The following is a 14,705-nucleotide window of genomic DNA, read 5'->3' as shown; positions in this document are numbered from 1 at the left end:
GGGCACGAGGAACCCTGTGGGTTTGGTTCCCTCTCCCAGCAGAGGGCTCTGGAGGTGCTGCACTGGGGAGGGGATTGCTTGGGGGATTTGGCTGTGCCCTAAGCACACGCAGGGGCCTGCCCAAGGCACCCTCGGGAGCAGGTGGAGGCATCGTGCCATCTTCCTTTGATGGTACATGATTGCCCACGTGCCCAGAGCTGCTTGGCTGCTCTCCCCAAACCCTGCGGAGCTGCGCCGAGTGGGGCGGGCAGCAGGGCAGCAGCCAGCCTCTGTGGGGAGGTCACAGCACTGGGATCAGCCGAAGCAAAGCGAAGCCCCGAACTCTGTCCCATCCTGTCACTGTCTCGTCTCTGTGAGTCCCGGCCCCTCTCTGCAGGTAGCTCCCCACCCCTGCCCTCCGTGTGCATGCTGCACCCTGCCAGCCCTGCCTGCAGCCCCGCTCCCAGCACCTCCCCCATCTCTCAGCATAGCCGAGCAGAAGAGGTTCCCCCGCACATCCCCTATTTCCCCTGAGAGGGACAAAGGGCGAGAGCTGCTTGTCCTGCCCCAGCACCCCGCTCCCAGCCCTCCCCATGGGTGCCAGGGTGCATTTCTGGTGGTGTGCCCTGCTCTCAGCCACCAGCACTGGGTGCCAGCTCGTGTGCCCTTGGTGAGCGCTGGCTCTGAAGATGGTCTCTCTGGTTGCTTTGCAGAGGGCGTGACATCAAACACCAGTGACAGCGAGAGCAGTTCCAGTAAGTGTGCGTCTCTCCTGCTGTCTCACCTCTGTGTGTGTGTGTGTGTTTGCACTCCCATCTCGTTCTGTCCCCGTGGTTTCTGTTCGGAGGCTGTTCCTTCCTGCTGGTGGCACCGAGATGCTGGGCCAGCTGCCATCTCGGGTTATGGGGTGCAAGATAACTCGGGTCTGGCTGCAGCCAGTGCTCCCATTACATCCCCAGTGCTCCTCTAAGTGCCTGCAGTGTGCCCACAGCTGTGCCCACTCACATCCAAGCGTGCAGTGGAGGAGGAGAGGCTGATATTGGATGGGTGTGAGAGCCTGCCCTCAGTGCAAGGGGTGGCTGGGGCTGGGAGGCTGCTGCCAACATTCACCTGCCTCTCCTTGGCTCTGTTTCAGAAGGACAAGAGGACACTATCCTGTCATACGAGCCGGTGACACGGCAAGAAAGTAAGTCCTTCTGCTGGGTTGTGGGCATCAAACCCCTTCCCCTGTTTACAGCTGTGCTGTGCATGGCTGGCTGGGGTGATCTCCAACTCAGCAGAGCTGGGTTTGACCCCTGCTGAGGATGGGGTCAGGTGGGGGTTTGGAAAAGGTTCTGCACCACAGGGCAGTGGGACTGGACCAGGCTGCCCAGGGCAGTGTCATAACCCTGAGAGCTGGAGTTCAGGGGGTGTCAGATAACGCTTTCAGACACAGGGTTTGGGTTTGAGATGTTGAAGCAGGAGCTGAACTGGTGAGCTCTGTGGATCCCTCCCAACATGGGATATCCAAGGATTCTGTTCTGAGCAGTACCCCCTCAGCAGTCTGTCCTTGCTAGCGTCTGTATCAGTCTCATAGGGCCCACAACCTTGCATGTCTACATATCCTGGTTGTCAGCTCTGTGCCTCGAGCAGCAGAGCAGCTTTGCTCATCTTTGACTTGTGAGATTGTGGCACCTTCCCTGGAGCAGCTCCTGCACCTGGGCCAGCTGCATGCTGCCAGAGGGGATGGAGATGCTGTGATCCACCTGCCTGTGCGCATCGCCTGGGTTGGATGTGGATGATGTTGAACACAGCCAGGAGATGAACTTCCATGGAGCTTCCCGGAGCGTGGGCTGTTCTGAGCTGTGGCTTTTGTTTGCAGTTCACTACGCCAGGCCAGTAATCATCCTGGGGCCCACAAAGGACCGAATTAACGACGACCTCATCTCTGAATTTCCACACAAGTTTGGTTCCTGCGTGCCACGTGAGTCCCTGCAGAGGGCAGAGCCCTGTGGGTTCGGGTGGGTCGCACCAGGTCCACTCCTGACGCCTTCTCTCCTCCAGACACCACCAGGCCTCGGCGTGACAATGAGGTGGATGGACAGGATTACCACTTCGTCGTCTCCCGAGAACAGATGGAGAAGGATATTCAGGACAACAAGTTCATAGAGGCCGGGCAGTTCAACGACAATCTCTATGGGACCAGCATTCAGTCGGTGCGGGCGGTCGCAGAGAGGGTGAGTGTCGTTGGCCTTCCCAGGGATGCATTTGCAGTGTCCTTCCTCTCCCCATGCTCCTAATGAAGGGCAGCGACCGCATCCCTATGCAGCCCACGTGGCTGCTTTGCTCCACCTCAGTGCTTTGTCTCCTTCAGCCCAACTCCACCCAAACACCAGCACTGGGGCACCAGCTCTGTGTTCAGGAGTTCATGGGGCAAAGGACGCCAGCTGCTCTTGGTGGACCAGTAGTGTTTCCTGCATAAGGGTGCACTGATGGCTTGGGAATAGCTTTGTAAGTGTCCAGGGAAAAATTGAGTCCCCTCACCTTGCTGTGGTCCTGCCATAAGCAGACAGGAATGTAAGGGCTGTGGGAGTTGCCCCGTGTTTCAGGAGCAGAGTTTCACCTCAGTGGCTCCTCTCTTTTGTAAGCATGTCCCTGTGAGCAAGCTGTTCTCTGCCCAGAGCAGACTGTGTGGGTAGGTCTGATCCCAATCATCTCCTTTCCAGGGAAAACACTGCATCCTGGATGTATCTGGCAATGCTATCAAGAGGTTGCAACAAGCACAACTTTACCCCATTGCCATTTTCATCAAACCCAAATCCATCGAAGCGCTCATGTAAGTGCAGCAACGCGTTTTGGGGTGGGTGGTGCTGGAAAGTTGGGCCTTTGTACTTCTGCTGCCTCTGTGCTTCAGAAAGCAGCACATGTTGCTGGTGATGCTGAACGTTCCCTGTACACCAAAGCTGGGCCCATTCCTGTGTCTCTGGTCTCACAGTTGGACTAATGCTGTGGGTACATCGCATCTCCGTGGATTGTTCTGATTTAAAAACCCTTTTTATTTGCACCAAAGAGGATTTTCTGTGGCAGCAGAGTAATGCTCCCAAACGTGTCTGATGGACCCTGCTCTGCTGGCCCCAAGGCAGCCAGGAGAGCTGCTGAGAGCCCGCAGTGCTGGAATGGCTGGAGATGTTTCCTGCAGCCCAACCCGCTGCTCATTGCCCTGGGGAGAACCTGAGTGTGCACATCTTCCAAGCATCAACAGTATTATCTGTGGGGAAGTTCTGTACTTAGAGCTGGACTTTAAGGTCAGAAGGGACACTGCTGGCACCAAGGGGACTGGAAAAACCCTTTTTCAGGCCAGCAGCCTTAGAACTGCTCATTTTGACGTTGTATGAAAATGAAGGAGCCCAGGCAAGGAGAGTGGTGACAGGATGTGGAAAGGCAGGGGATTTCCCCAGTGGTCCTGCAAACTCAGAGGGCTGCATGGACTTTTCCATGTTCTGGCAACAGAGGGATGGTGGCATGGACTGTTTTTGGCTTTTGTTCATTGCTGAATTTCTATTTCTTGTGCATTGCAGGGAGATGAACCGGAGGCAGACATACGAACAGGCCAACAAGGTCTTTGACAAAGCCATGAAACTCGAGCAAGAATTCGGAGAGTATTTTACAGGTGAGCGTCCCGAGTGCATTTGTGTGTGATGGATTGCCTTTTTCCAGTTGGCAGCTGTGAGCTCCACCAGCACTGCAGGGTCATGAGAAAATGTCCAGCTCCATCAAAATGAAGCGGCGCTCTGCCAGCATGGCTGCACAAAGGGCCCGTTCAGAGATCACTGGATAAGAGTAAGCCAGGTCTAGAGGAGGGCAGAAGTTGTCAGGCAGGATTTTCCAAGGTTGTGAAAGCCCAACGCTGGCTTCAGTAATAGTAATAAAAATGAAAAACACAAGAGGTAGGGGAAGGGCAACGTAGATCAGTGGATAACTGAGAATGAGAGGAGGGTCGTGTTTAAAGAGGAAAGGTAAGAACGAGGGACCCAAATGATGGAGGCTGCCCCGAGTTATTATGAAACATCTTCCATAAAGGACTGGAAGTTTGGCTGGCTTCCTGAATCTGTGTTGAAGAGCAGTCGAGGGATGGACTCATGACAGAGGCATCCTTGTGCGTTAAGGAACTAACGTTTGCAGTGTGATTAATGCTGGAAAATCATGGGCAGGCAAAGAGGCAGAGCAACTCATCTCCCATCTTTGCCCCCTTTGTGGTAACTGCGTCCTCCAAAGCCGAGGAATGGTAATCCTGCTAAATGCTGCATTACTCACCTAACAGCTACTGTAAAAAATCCCAGGCAGAACATTTTCCAAATACAGATCGCAGCTGAGAAAATGCAGCAGTACAAACAGTGTGAGAGCCTTCCTCAGAACTCTGCCTTGGGCAGCGCTTCCAGAGCTGCAGGCTGCTCCTCCAGGAAGAGCAAACACAAAGGAAATGTGCACTGCAGTCCTGCCAAACCCTCAGCACGCCATCGTCAGCCTCACGTGGCCACTGAGGCTTGAGGCTGACCTGGGGAAGGAATGCTCTTGGCTGAAACCCAGCCCGGTTGAAAGGAGTCTGTAATGGGCAGTGAGGTGAATGCTGTAGGAAATGCTGTGCCAGGACCTTACAGTGAGGCACTGGAGCATGGTGCTGGCTTGGCTACAGGCTGAGGGACCAGAGAGCTGTGGTCCATTTCTTGATGTAGGAGACACGCAGAAGCCTTTTGTGTCGCGTCCACGCTCAGCAGCAAGGTGCTGGGAAAGCACTGCTGCAGGAGCAGCAGCCAGGAGTTGGCTTTTTCCAGCATGGCAGCGCTGTCATGAAGCACAGAAGTAACAATCAGGAGCTCAGCAGGGGAACAGATCTGGGTGGGCGAATCCAGCACGCGAGGGTACAGCGCTTGGCTCCAAGTGGTGGGGAGGGGGGAGGCAGTGACCACGGAGCAGAGCTGGAAGTTCACACCCTGCCCTGGGCCCACTGCCCGGAGCTCAGCAGCGCTGGGACAAGGCTCACAAAGCTGATTAGCAGCGTTGTGCAGAGCCTGGCTGGCACTTCACACGTGCCAGCAGCTCCGCTAATCCCCTCGGCCGCCCTGCATTAACCCTCTGTGTCACTGCGTGCCCGTTCAGCTCCTCCAACGCAGGCTCTGCATTCACTGTTGGCTGTGTGTTATCGGCCCCTTTGCTGCAGCGAAGGTCTTTCCATTGTGGGTGGCTTTGCTCAAGGTGGTTTTTTTTCCTCTCCTCTTTCAGCCATCGTACAAGGAGACTCTCTGGAAGAGATTTACAGCAAAATCAAACAGATCATCGAGGACCAATCCGGGCACTACATCTGGGTCCCGTCCCCAGAGAAGCTCTGAAGCTGTCCCCTACCTGCTGGGACCATCTCTGACGTCCCACCCCACCTGTGCCCTCTGCCCTAAGGGGGGGGGGGATGTGCAAATGATTCCTGCCCCCTTTTTTTAGATCGTCGCAAAATTGAGTTTTCTAGTCCTGTTTCTTTTGTTGGGATGAACTGATCTCATTCATCACGTGACTGTTCCCACCATCCCTGCATGGACCTTCCCACTGCTCCATTAGAGACAGATGAGAACCCATTCAAGAGTCGTTTTTTATTATTATTATTATTATTATTATTATTATTATTAACTAAACCAAGAATCCAGAAGGGAGGAGGCGGCTGAGGACTGACATAAGAAACAAGTGGAACAATGGACTCTGAGAACACAGCAGTGTCAGAGCTCCAGGGCATTTCTTCCAGGTGTGACTGCCTAGCAGCTCTGAGCAGTGCGACAGAACGGCAGCAAGAAGGCATTTTATTTATCTGTATATGTAATTTATATATAATATAGAGAAAGATATTATATATATATTATATATATATATCCGTGTGGACTAGGAAACCTGAGGGACCTCTTCAAAGGTACTGTGTGAGTGCAAGGATCTTTCAGTTTCTTTGTCCCACCCACTGAGCAGAAACGATCCTGGCGGCACCACGAGCATCTCCTGCTGCCCTGCCAGCAGCCCCAGGTTGGGGAGCAGCACAGAGCCCCCCAGAAGGGCCCGGAGCTCTGGGCTGACCCAGGAGCCACAGACTGAACAGGAGGCTGCGGAGGGAGAGAATGGATGATGCTACATATTAAATTGCACATTGTTTTACACGCCACCGTATGTGTTTGCATGAAAGGTTTCCTTTTAGTTCTATTTTTTTAAGCTGATGTTAAACCAAAACCATATTGTGTTGCTGTGTTGGCTTTTTGGTTTTTTTTTTTTTTTCATTATTCCATTTATTTTTTTTTTTTCTCTTGTTAATAATGAACTGAACGGGTATAAAATCCAGTTTTTTAACTTATTTTTTAAGCTGGCTTGTACTGTAAATAGAATCCAGATCCGAGGTGTTTAGTTAGGAAATACTCTACCAGCCTCATGAAACGATGTATTCGCTGTCCTGTGTTGCTATGGAAAACCTGGGATGGCAGGCTGGCCCTGGACCTGTGCTGAAAGGTGAATGATTCCTTCTGCTGTTGGCTGCTGCCACGAAGAACCCCAGCTGTGCTCCGGGTGGTTGCTCCCAGGCTTTCAGATTAGCAGGAATGGGGCAGCAGCTGAAAGCCTTCCTCTTTCCTCCTTCCTTCCCTGGTGTCACACGTGCTGCTCCGCTCCCTGCGTGCGTGGTGGTGGCCTTGGGTGGGAGCTCCATCCTCCAACACTGGGAGCAGTGGGGAAGTGAGCGCTCACCTCCTGGTTCTGGCCGCTCTCTGATGTTGGGCTCTGTGCCATCTCTCAGATTTACCTTTGGGAACTGCTTCGGGTGCCTCCTGCTTGTGGTTTTGGGGGGATGGAGTCGTTCACTGCAGCATCCTGTGGTTTCCCAATTGAGGCAGCTGTTAGTGCTGGGAGCTGGCCCTGTGCAGAGGAACGTCCCTTCTGGAGGAAGCTTTGGCACCGGAGCGGGGCTCCATTATGGGAACGGGGCTGCGTGAAGCTGTGGGGCAGCTCAGACTTCGGGCTGCATTTTCAGGTGCTGACAGCCAAGGTGGGAAAGCCTCCTCCTTACAGACTGCAAACAAACAGTGCTCTCAGACAGGCAGGCAGCAGCAGGTAAGTCTGGGCCATCTTCCCTCCCCTTTCTGTGTGGGGCTAAGAGTGCAGCAGTGCCAGTGCCCTTCCCTGGAGGTCATGGCTGTGGGTGCACAGCATGCTGCTGCACAGGTGCTCTGCTGAGACACAGCACTCATCCTGCACCATGCAGAGCCTGCAGGGACCGAGCAGCCTGCTGGGCCAGAAAGCAGTGCTGCAAGCAGACACTGCTGTGAATGCAGCGGAGGGGAGGAAGGATTCTGCAGCCACCAGGGCCTGCTCTAAAAGAGTGAACTGCTGTGGGTCCCTGAAGCAGCACAGGGAGTGACACACAGGTCCTTGCAATGCTCAGCACACAGTTCTTGTCTCAGCTGTTTTTCTAATAGCCTGTCCTCAAGCCCCATGGAGAAAAAGCTGATGTACTCCATGGCACAGCTGACAGAAACAAATCGATCACGCCGCTCGTTGGTTACTGGTGTTTCTTCCAAGGAGACGTATATTTTTAATAAACAGAGAGTTGCACAGAGCTCTGCCTTTGAGCCCTTCTTGGGGAGTCCTTCCTTGTGTGCCAGTTCTGCTGTCTGTGCTCATCTGAACAATCAGTGACAGCAAGCAGAAGTGCTGAAATGCGGTCACTGAGAGCAGCCTGGAAGAGAAAAGAAGAAAGGAAGCAGCCTTGCTCAGGTGCAGCCCTGATGAGATCACAGGAAAGCTCTGCTGTTGCTGCTTGATGTGGGTTGGATGACACCACCAGTGGCTTCAGGGCCACAGGTTGAGTTGTATGGGGCTGGTTCTACAAATAGGGTTTATGTGCTGCTGTGTAATGGCTTCTGTGGTGGATGTGAAGGCAGCAGTGTGCTATATATACACATAGTGTCTGTGTGTGTATATATACACACAGTCCCACTAACACCGAGCATCCTTTTTCAGCCTAACGTGTTATTTATACAGCAGATGACAAAAAGTTGTGAAGACGACCAGTTTCTGCTGCTGGTATTTTTAAATACGGGGAGCAGGAGTGGTTGCTGGCAGACAAGTGTGATTAATGGGTGTGCTGTTAGCATTCCTGGCTGAATCTGCTGTGTCACCGAGCTCAGCTGGCTCAAAGGTGAGAGGGCTTTTGTTTTCCAGAATCTTGAAGGCTCTTGTTTCTGCTCTATCTCTGCAGCTGTGGTTCATTAACCCTGCGCTCCTCCCTAAGCACAGGACTGCATAAGCGCGATGCGATGGGAGATAATTTAATAATAGCTTTCTCCAAAGGGTTTTTTTTCCTTCCCCATTGATGCCTGATGTGCAGGCAGCTGAATGGCTGCATGCCTTACAGCCACGTCTTCACCTCCCAGTGCTTGGCAGCATCAAGGATTGCTCCTCTCTGCCTTCCCAGCAGCACTGGGGCACCTGCTGCAAAGGAGGTGAAGTTGTCACGTTGCAGCAGTCTCACTGCATGAAGCACCCTGAGGTACTCCTGTTGTATCCCCTCCCTCCCACATGAAGGCACGGTGTTTGTCTTGGATTGTTTAACACTCATTAGAACGGTGGAGCTGTTTGGGTCGCTCAGTGCAGCAGCTGCTAATGGTGGAGGCATGCAGGGGGTGATGATGATGGAGTGAGTCGCAGCATGGGGTTGGGACCACACTGGGCTGACCGTGGTATTTCCTCCCTATTCTTAGTTCCAGGGCTACTACTCGACAAAAGCTTCTGCCCAATCCTCTAATGAGCTTCAGTCCTCTTCCAATTAACTTGATTTCTGTTTACTGTAATCACTTCAACTCTCCTGGGCTTGACCTGAGCACTGGTGGCCAACCCAGCCTCTCTGCCTCTCCAGAACACTGCAGCCTTTGCACTGACAAACACTCAGCCCTGATGGTGGGAGGAATCCCAGCACAGCCCCTGTGGGACATTTCAAGACTGCACTTCCCATGCTAGTCCAGGCTGCTGCTGCTCCCCAAACAGTTAAGATGTAAGAAAAAAAAGGGCATAAGTACTGGCTTGAGGCAGAGGGATTTGTGAAGTGCTGCCCTGGAGGATGCATCTGTGTGTTCTCAGAGGCTGCACTTACACAGCACACCCTGTAGGTTCCTACAGTGACGTGCAAAGCAGAAGCCACCGCTGCAATGCCACCTTCTGGAGCCATCTGCTCACACCTCAGGACAAGCACCAGGATCCTCCAAGCAGAAACCAAGCTGCAGCACAAAGCTGATCAATAAAAAAAGACGTGAGGAGCAAACAGCACTGAGTTTATTTTTCCCTCTATCCCTAATGGGACTACAATGCAACACTCAGCCTAGTAAGACACCCACTGCACAGACCAGCCTGCATCTACACCAGCAAACAGCCTGCAAAGAAGGGTGTTTGCACACAAACTACCTGTTGGGAATAGGTAAAATAAACTGGGAATCCAGCTCATTAAGGTCTGATTCAACCTGGAGAGGAACTCTTGCTCTATTTAAAAGCTATGGTAAATATGAAGCCTGCAATAAAATGCACAATGCAAAAGATGAGCAGCAAAGAGTTAAGAAGTACTGTTACCAGCAAGTCCATTCTGCTGAAATCTGTAGCATGAGAGAAAGCAAACTGAGCTGTTAATAAAAACGATCACACAGTTCTGGCTGTGGGCAAAAACACATGAAATGCTTGCTATCTTCCAGTGGCTGTATGCAATTACCTACCACACTCACTGGGCACACAACGACCTCCTCACCTGTCTGTGCAAGTCAGAGCTGAGGGCATCATTAGAGGCAGTGCAGAGATGCACCAGCAGCAAGGATTACCTGAACTGTATGGCATCCATGGTGGCCAGGTACAGGGAATGCAGTGTATGCCTCCAACACTGGGACTGCAGCAGAATTCAGTGCCACTGCTGAGGCCTGGCTTTTGAGGGGTTCAGAGGTCTTTCTCTGACAGACAGCACGTTGTGCATTAAAGAGCTGAAAACAGCTGCTTGCAGAGATCTCAATCTCAAGCAGCAAAACACTTCTAGCTCGCTGGTAAGCAAACATGAGGACCCTAAATGCCAGTAGGTGCAGTGCCCCTCACATCTTCAATTTCCCCTTACAGAAACAGCAGAAGAATCCCCATAGCACACACGCCCAGTTACAGATCACACAAATGTATGCATGGCTCATCACACAAAAGACAGAATCTTCCATATGTACTTGGTTGTGCATTATGGCTTCTTACTCCCCAAACTGAAAAGCAATCAGTGTGCACGTGCTAGCTATGACAGCTACCCACCTCACCTTCTCAAGAGGCACTGATACCCTGAACCTGTGGTTTTTGTTCAAGCACCCCATCAGCTTTTTGGGTGGCTTTGTGTTGGTTTTTTTTTTGTTTAAGCTCCTATAATAAACACCTTTAGCTGCTACACCCCACAGAACTCAGCACTCCAAAGCCTTCATTGCAGTGCACTGCCCCTTTCTCCCATCCCAGGCAGTGTTACTTTCTTCCAAAGGACTGAGCACATCAGAAGCTACACACACTCTGACCTTGTGCTCATATGCACTCAGTGCAGCCAAGATTTATGCCCTGGAGGGGGACACCAAGATATGTCATGGAGTGCAGTACTGAAAATAACACTCAGACCATTTATTTTCTGACTTCTGAAGCTGCTGATTAAACAGCAGAGGTTGCACAGAACTACGATCTAAGATCTCTTAACCTCACTCCATCATCCCTTATCCAGGCTGAGGTTCAGATGGGATGTATCACTTCAGGTGATCCAGCTGTAGCTGGATGCATCCATTTACCAGCCTGTGTTTTTATGTGGATCTGGGGGCACTTCATGCTGAGCTCTGACTGTTGCAGCCAGCAGTCCATAAAAAAAAGCAGTACATAGCAAAAGCTGTGGCTTTCTTCTGCGAGCTGGGTAGCACCTGCTCTTTTCTGTTCTGAACTGCCATCATGGCAAACAGCTCTGAATTCTTGTCCCCACTGAGATGGACTGAAAACGAAACCATCTGATAAATATTTATGCAGCACGGCAGCTGTGGCATCCCAAGGAGATGCCTGGTACTGGAATACTTCCATGGCTCACAGTGCCACTTACTACTAAAATCAGGTACTTCAATTAACCCGTGACACAACAGCAGAACCATCTCAAGAGAAACTTACGTATTTATTTCTGCTACACAGCTCCACAGAATGAAATTCTCCTAGAGGGAAACAATAACACAAATTCAATCAACACATAACTTAATAGCCAACAAGAGGGAGATTCTGGTTTTCTTCCCACTGCTCCTGTGCCCTCGTAGAGCTAACAGCCTCCTTCCTCCAGCAGGATGCTTCCAACTGCTGTCCTCCTTTCCTGCAGTTGTGCTTATCATTATTCTTCATTTGGAAGACACTCTTTTACTCTGTCCAATTTATCCAGAACCTCACTATAAAGGCCGACCATCTGGAGAATGCAAGCACGATGGTTGATTCAGTCAACAAGGATGTATAAAGGAGAATCATTCAGTAGGTAATACAAAGCAATGGCAGGGAACAGGAGTAGGGAAGTAGGTGGGAGACTAAAGCCAGCTTCTGAATCTAGAATCTTGGATTGATGCAAAGATTTTGGCACAGATTGAAACACGGGGCTTTAGCTTAAATCAGTGGCACCTCACAAAGGTGGATTTACTTATACTGACATAAAGCACAGCTTATAGCTGAGTCTTCTATCAATTAATGAACCTGTTCTTATTGTATTAACTGATGTGCTTAAAACAACACAAAGGTTGCAACCAGCTCCTGATTGTCTCATAGACAAGAGAATAAACCATGAGTGCATGCAGCCAGGCTGTACTGAGCTGCAGTCAAGACAGGAGCACCAGCCAGAACACTGCAGACAGCAGCTTACTTGTGACTAATGAAAAAGCAGCATTGCTGCTTTCTGCAGAGGCACTGGCTGTGGAATTTCACCCTCACAGACTAAAGAACAAGCTTGCAAAAATTCATGCAACAGGTGATTTAAGTACAGTGGTACAGCATCCTTCCCTTAGTGAAATGAGGCCATGGTCACAAATCACCTCACATCTATCTGTGCAGTCCTGTCAGTAAAGACTCTGCATCACTCCTTCCACTGTGCATCAAATCTATTCCGGTCTCACTTGGAGAAAAATCGATTTTGGTTCCCCCAAAATAGGCAAGGCCAGGTTGGATGGAGCCCTGGGCAGCATGGTTCAGTGTTAGATATGGAGGTTGGTGGCCCTGCATGCAGGAGGGGGGGTTGGAGCTTCATGATCCTCGAGGTCCCTTCCAACCAAAGCCATTCTATGATCCTATGCAGGTGCCACGCTGCTCCTGACAGCCTTTAAACCACAGGCAGTGGTTTCTTCACTCAGATCCACACCTTCACAACACAATTCCACTTCTTCCCCTCCACAGCTGACTTCTACCACCACATACCCAGGCATCCACTCCCATTTCCATCTGCTCACACTTACATGTCCCTCGTAGCTTTTCTTCAGTGATCCTAAATGATTGAGGAAACGCATTCCTAATCCACACCACTGCTCTGCTTCCTGATATTTACCAACAGTATACTGAAATATCCCTGTGTTCCAGGCTCTTGTCATCAACCAAAGGATCTCCATCTCCGGATAACTATCCTGGAGTAGCAAACAGAACGGGAGAATGGTGGTGCTTTATTTTTCCCCTACACAAAGGACAATTCTTTCAGAGTTATCACATGCTTCACTGAAACTTGGCCTGAAATATCTCTAAAGAAGCCTTACAAAAAAATCAAGAAAGCCATTTCTAAAAAAGCCATTTCTACTGAGGTAACTTCAGTGCATCTTTTACTGAAGAAGTCTAAGCTGCTTCATAGATAACACTGTATAATGTTTTACCTACTAATTATTCTCAACTTGATGAAAAAATAAATGTTTTAAATGTGCTCAGAATCATTTCCCAATCTCCTGTTTTCTTGTTCAACTTACTGAGCTGCTGACTACATTCAGAGCATCTTCAAAGTAGCCCCACACCTCCTGCAGCACACAGGCATCCAAGTCTGTCACTCCAGTTGGCAAAGAAAGATTAATCAAACTATGCAAGCAGTTGCTGGGAATCAAAACAGAGTGAAAGAGGAAATATGAAATACCTCAAGCACAGAGCAAACAGCATTTTAGCACCTGCAGCACAACGACTCGTGCCTCTGACTGCCATCCTGATGCATCCACCTCTGTGCTTAGTGCACCTGTATCTGTACAGACACCTTCTCACTCATACAAGCTGTGCAAAAAGAGACCCAAGAGCAGCTGTTCTGTATTGTAACTGCTGGGCTTGTAGCATTTTCATGGGATGCTATGCATGACAGCAAGGAAAAAAGAGAAGACCCTCAGCTCCTGTTTGTGAAACGAGAAAAGTGCTCAGCATCCTCACAAAATCAGTAAGAAATACACAGCTGCTGAAAACAGTGTGAAAAGGGAAAAAGAGTAGCAATGGCTGCCTCTGCCCACTGGTTGCAGCACAGAACTCAGGAAGAAGGAAAAAAAATCCTTTATGAGATAGATCTGAGAGAAGACACGCCTGGTTGTTTGTCAGATCCCACAAGCTACAGCTGTCACAGAGCTGGTTACCCAGCAGAATAAATTGTGCATGTGCTACAGCATCTTATTGCTAGCTTACACCTCATGGCTTTCTTCTCAGCCTTTAATATGTCTTAATTTTCTAGTTCATTACTTCACTGCTGCAGAGGAGCATTTGGAACAAACACTTGTATAACAAGAAGCAGCCAGGAACGCTTTCTAGATCATTTTCCTTCCTCAATAGATTCACTTATTGCAAACATGACCTTCAGAAAACATGCCCAGCAAACAGGTTGCAGTCATCACACCTGTTAGACAGACACACTGCAGTGGCAGATTGGTTGGCCAGCAATTCACAGCAAGTTTAAACATGAGCTAAAACCCACCTTTTCCAGCTGAAGACTTTGTTCCCTACCACATTTCAAACCATGGGTTCAAGACAAACGAATGTGGTAACACTCACCTAAATTTCACAGCATCAGTGGTAGTTTGCTTTCTGTAAAGGCTCAGGGCACTCTTCAGAGCTTTCTTACACAGCACAGGATACCGAGCTGGAGGTTCCATGGCTAATGCTATAAAATAAATGTTAAAAATTAAAGAAATGGAGAAGAAGGAAATGATTGGAGCTAGACTTCATGGTCAGCATTTGCTCATTGCCTGGGCAGGTCACAAGCTAGTGCTTCTCTGCCATCTTCTTAGCTGTAGACTCATCAGTGAGGACTACGAGCAGAAGCACAGCAGATTGTCCACTGCTGCTGCTTACAGTCAGTGCAGTAACCCCAAAGTAGCAATGGGCTCTACAGAAACAAGGATCATCTTGATTGTGTCCTAGGGCATGAAAATCTACATTGAAAAATCAGGCAGCAGAGGGATTTGAGTACAGCTTTTCCCCCACGTGCATCTCCTTAAGAGAACACAGATAAACAGGTGCTTACACAACTGTGCAGAATCCCTTCCAGTTTTGCCATGGTGGATCTACATTTTACACATCTTTTTTTGTTCTTATGCTGTATTCTCACTGGAACTTTGTGATGAAGATGAGGTGTAGCTATAGAAGGATTATTTACAAGTTAACTACACTAAGCTGAAGAAGCAAAAGCACCCTAAAATGTCTGTGTTGGAACATGGAGCACC

At 50.0% G+C, this 14,705-nt stretch overlaps 2 protein-coding genes across 12 annotated transcripts in view; one reads left to right on the top strand and one right to left on the bottom strand.

The window, feature by feature from the left end:
* Nucleotides 1-6,337, top strand: part of DLG3 (discs large MAGUK scaffold protein 3) — a 55,773-nt gene extending 49,436 nt beyond the window's left edge. For all 11 annotated transcript variants that reach the window (XM_042876347.1, XM_042876346.1, XM_042876344.1 and 8 more), the window contains 7 exons: nucleotides 693-734; nucleotides 1,115-1,165; nucleotides 1,841-1,942; nucleotides 2,023-2,195; nucleotides 2,685-2,794; nucleotides 3,537-3,628; nucleotides 5,239-6,337. In XM_042876347.1, the coding sequence (XP_042732281.1) occupies nucleotides 693-734; nucleotides 1,115-1,165; nucleotides 1,841-1,942; nucleotides 2,023-2,195; nucleotides 2,685-2,794; nucleotides 3,537-3,628; nucleotides 5,239-5,345 (677 nt within the window). In that variant the 3' untranslated portion in view covers nucleotides 5,346-6,337. The remainder of the gene's footprint in view (nucleotides 1-692; nucleotides 735-1,114; nucleotides 1,166-1,840; nucleotides 1,943-2,022; nucleotides 2,196-2,684; nucleotides 2,795-3,536; nucleotides 3,629-5,238) is intronic.
* A 2,944-nt stretch (nucleotides 6,338-9,281) lies between these two features.
* The window catches only part of TEX11 (testis expressed 11), a 28,114-nt gene continuing 22,690 nt past the window's right edge, over nucleotides 9,282-14,705 (bottom strand). Inside the window, exons 26-29 of the mRNA XM_042876356.1 lie at nucleotides 14,035-14,143; nucleotides 12,984-13,104; nucleotides 12,489-12,653; nucleotides 9,282-11,458 (exon numbers count right to left, since the gene is read on the bottom strand). Coding sequence (XP_042732290.1) covers nucleotides 11,387-11,458; nucleotides 12,489-12,653; nucleotides 12,984-13,104; nucleotides 14,035-14,143 — 467 coding nt within the window. The 3' untranslated portion in view covers nucleotides 9,282-11,386. The remainder of the gene's footprint in view (nucleotides 11,459-12,488; nucleotides 12,654-12,983; nucleotides 13,105-14,034; nucleotides 14,144-14,705) is intronic.

This window comes from Lagopus leucura, unplaced genomic scaffold (assembly GCF_019238085.1).
Source record: "Lagopus leucura isolate 7727_CA_CO unplaced genomic scaffold, USGS_WTPT01 Super-Scaffold_100016, whole genome shotgun sequence".
Taxonomy (NCBI): Eukaryota; Metazoa; Chordata; class Aves; order Galliformes; family Phasianidae; genus Lagopus; species Lagopus leucura.
Note: the sequence above shows the minus strand (reverse complement) of the source record. Positions and strands in the feature narration are given on the sequence as shown.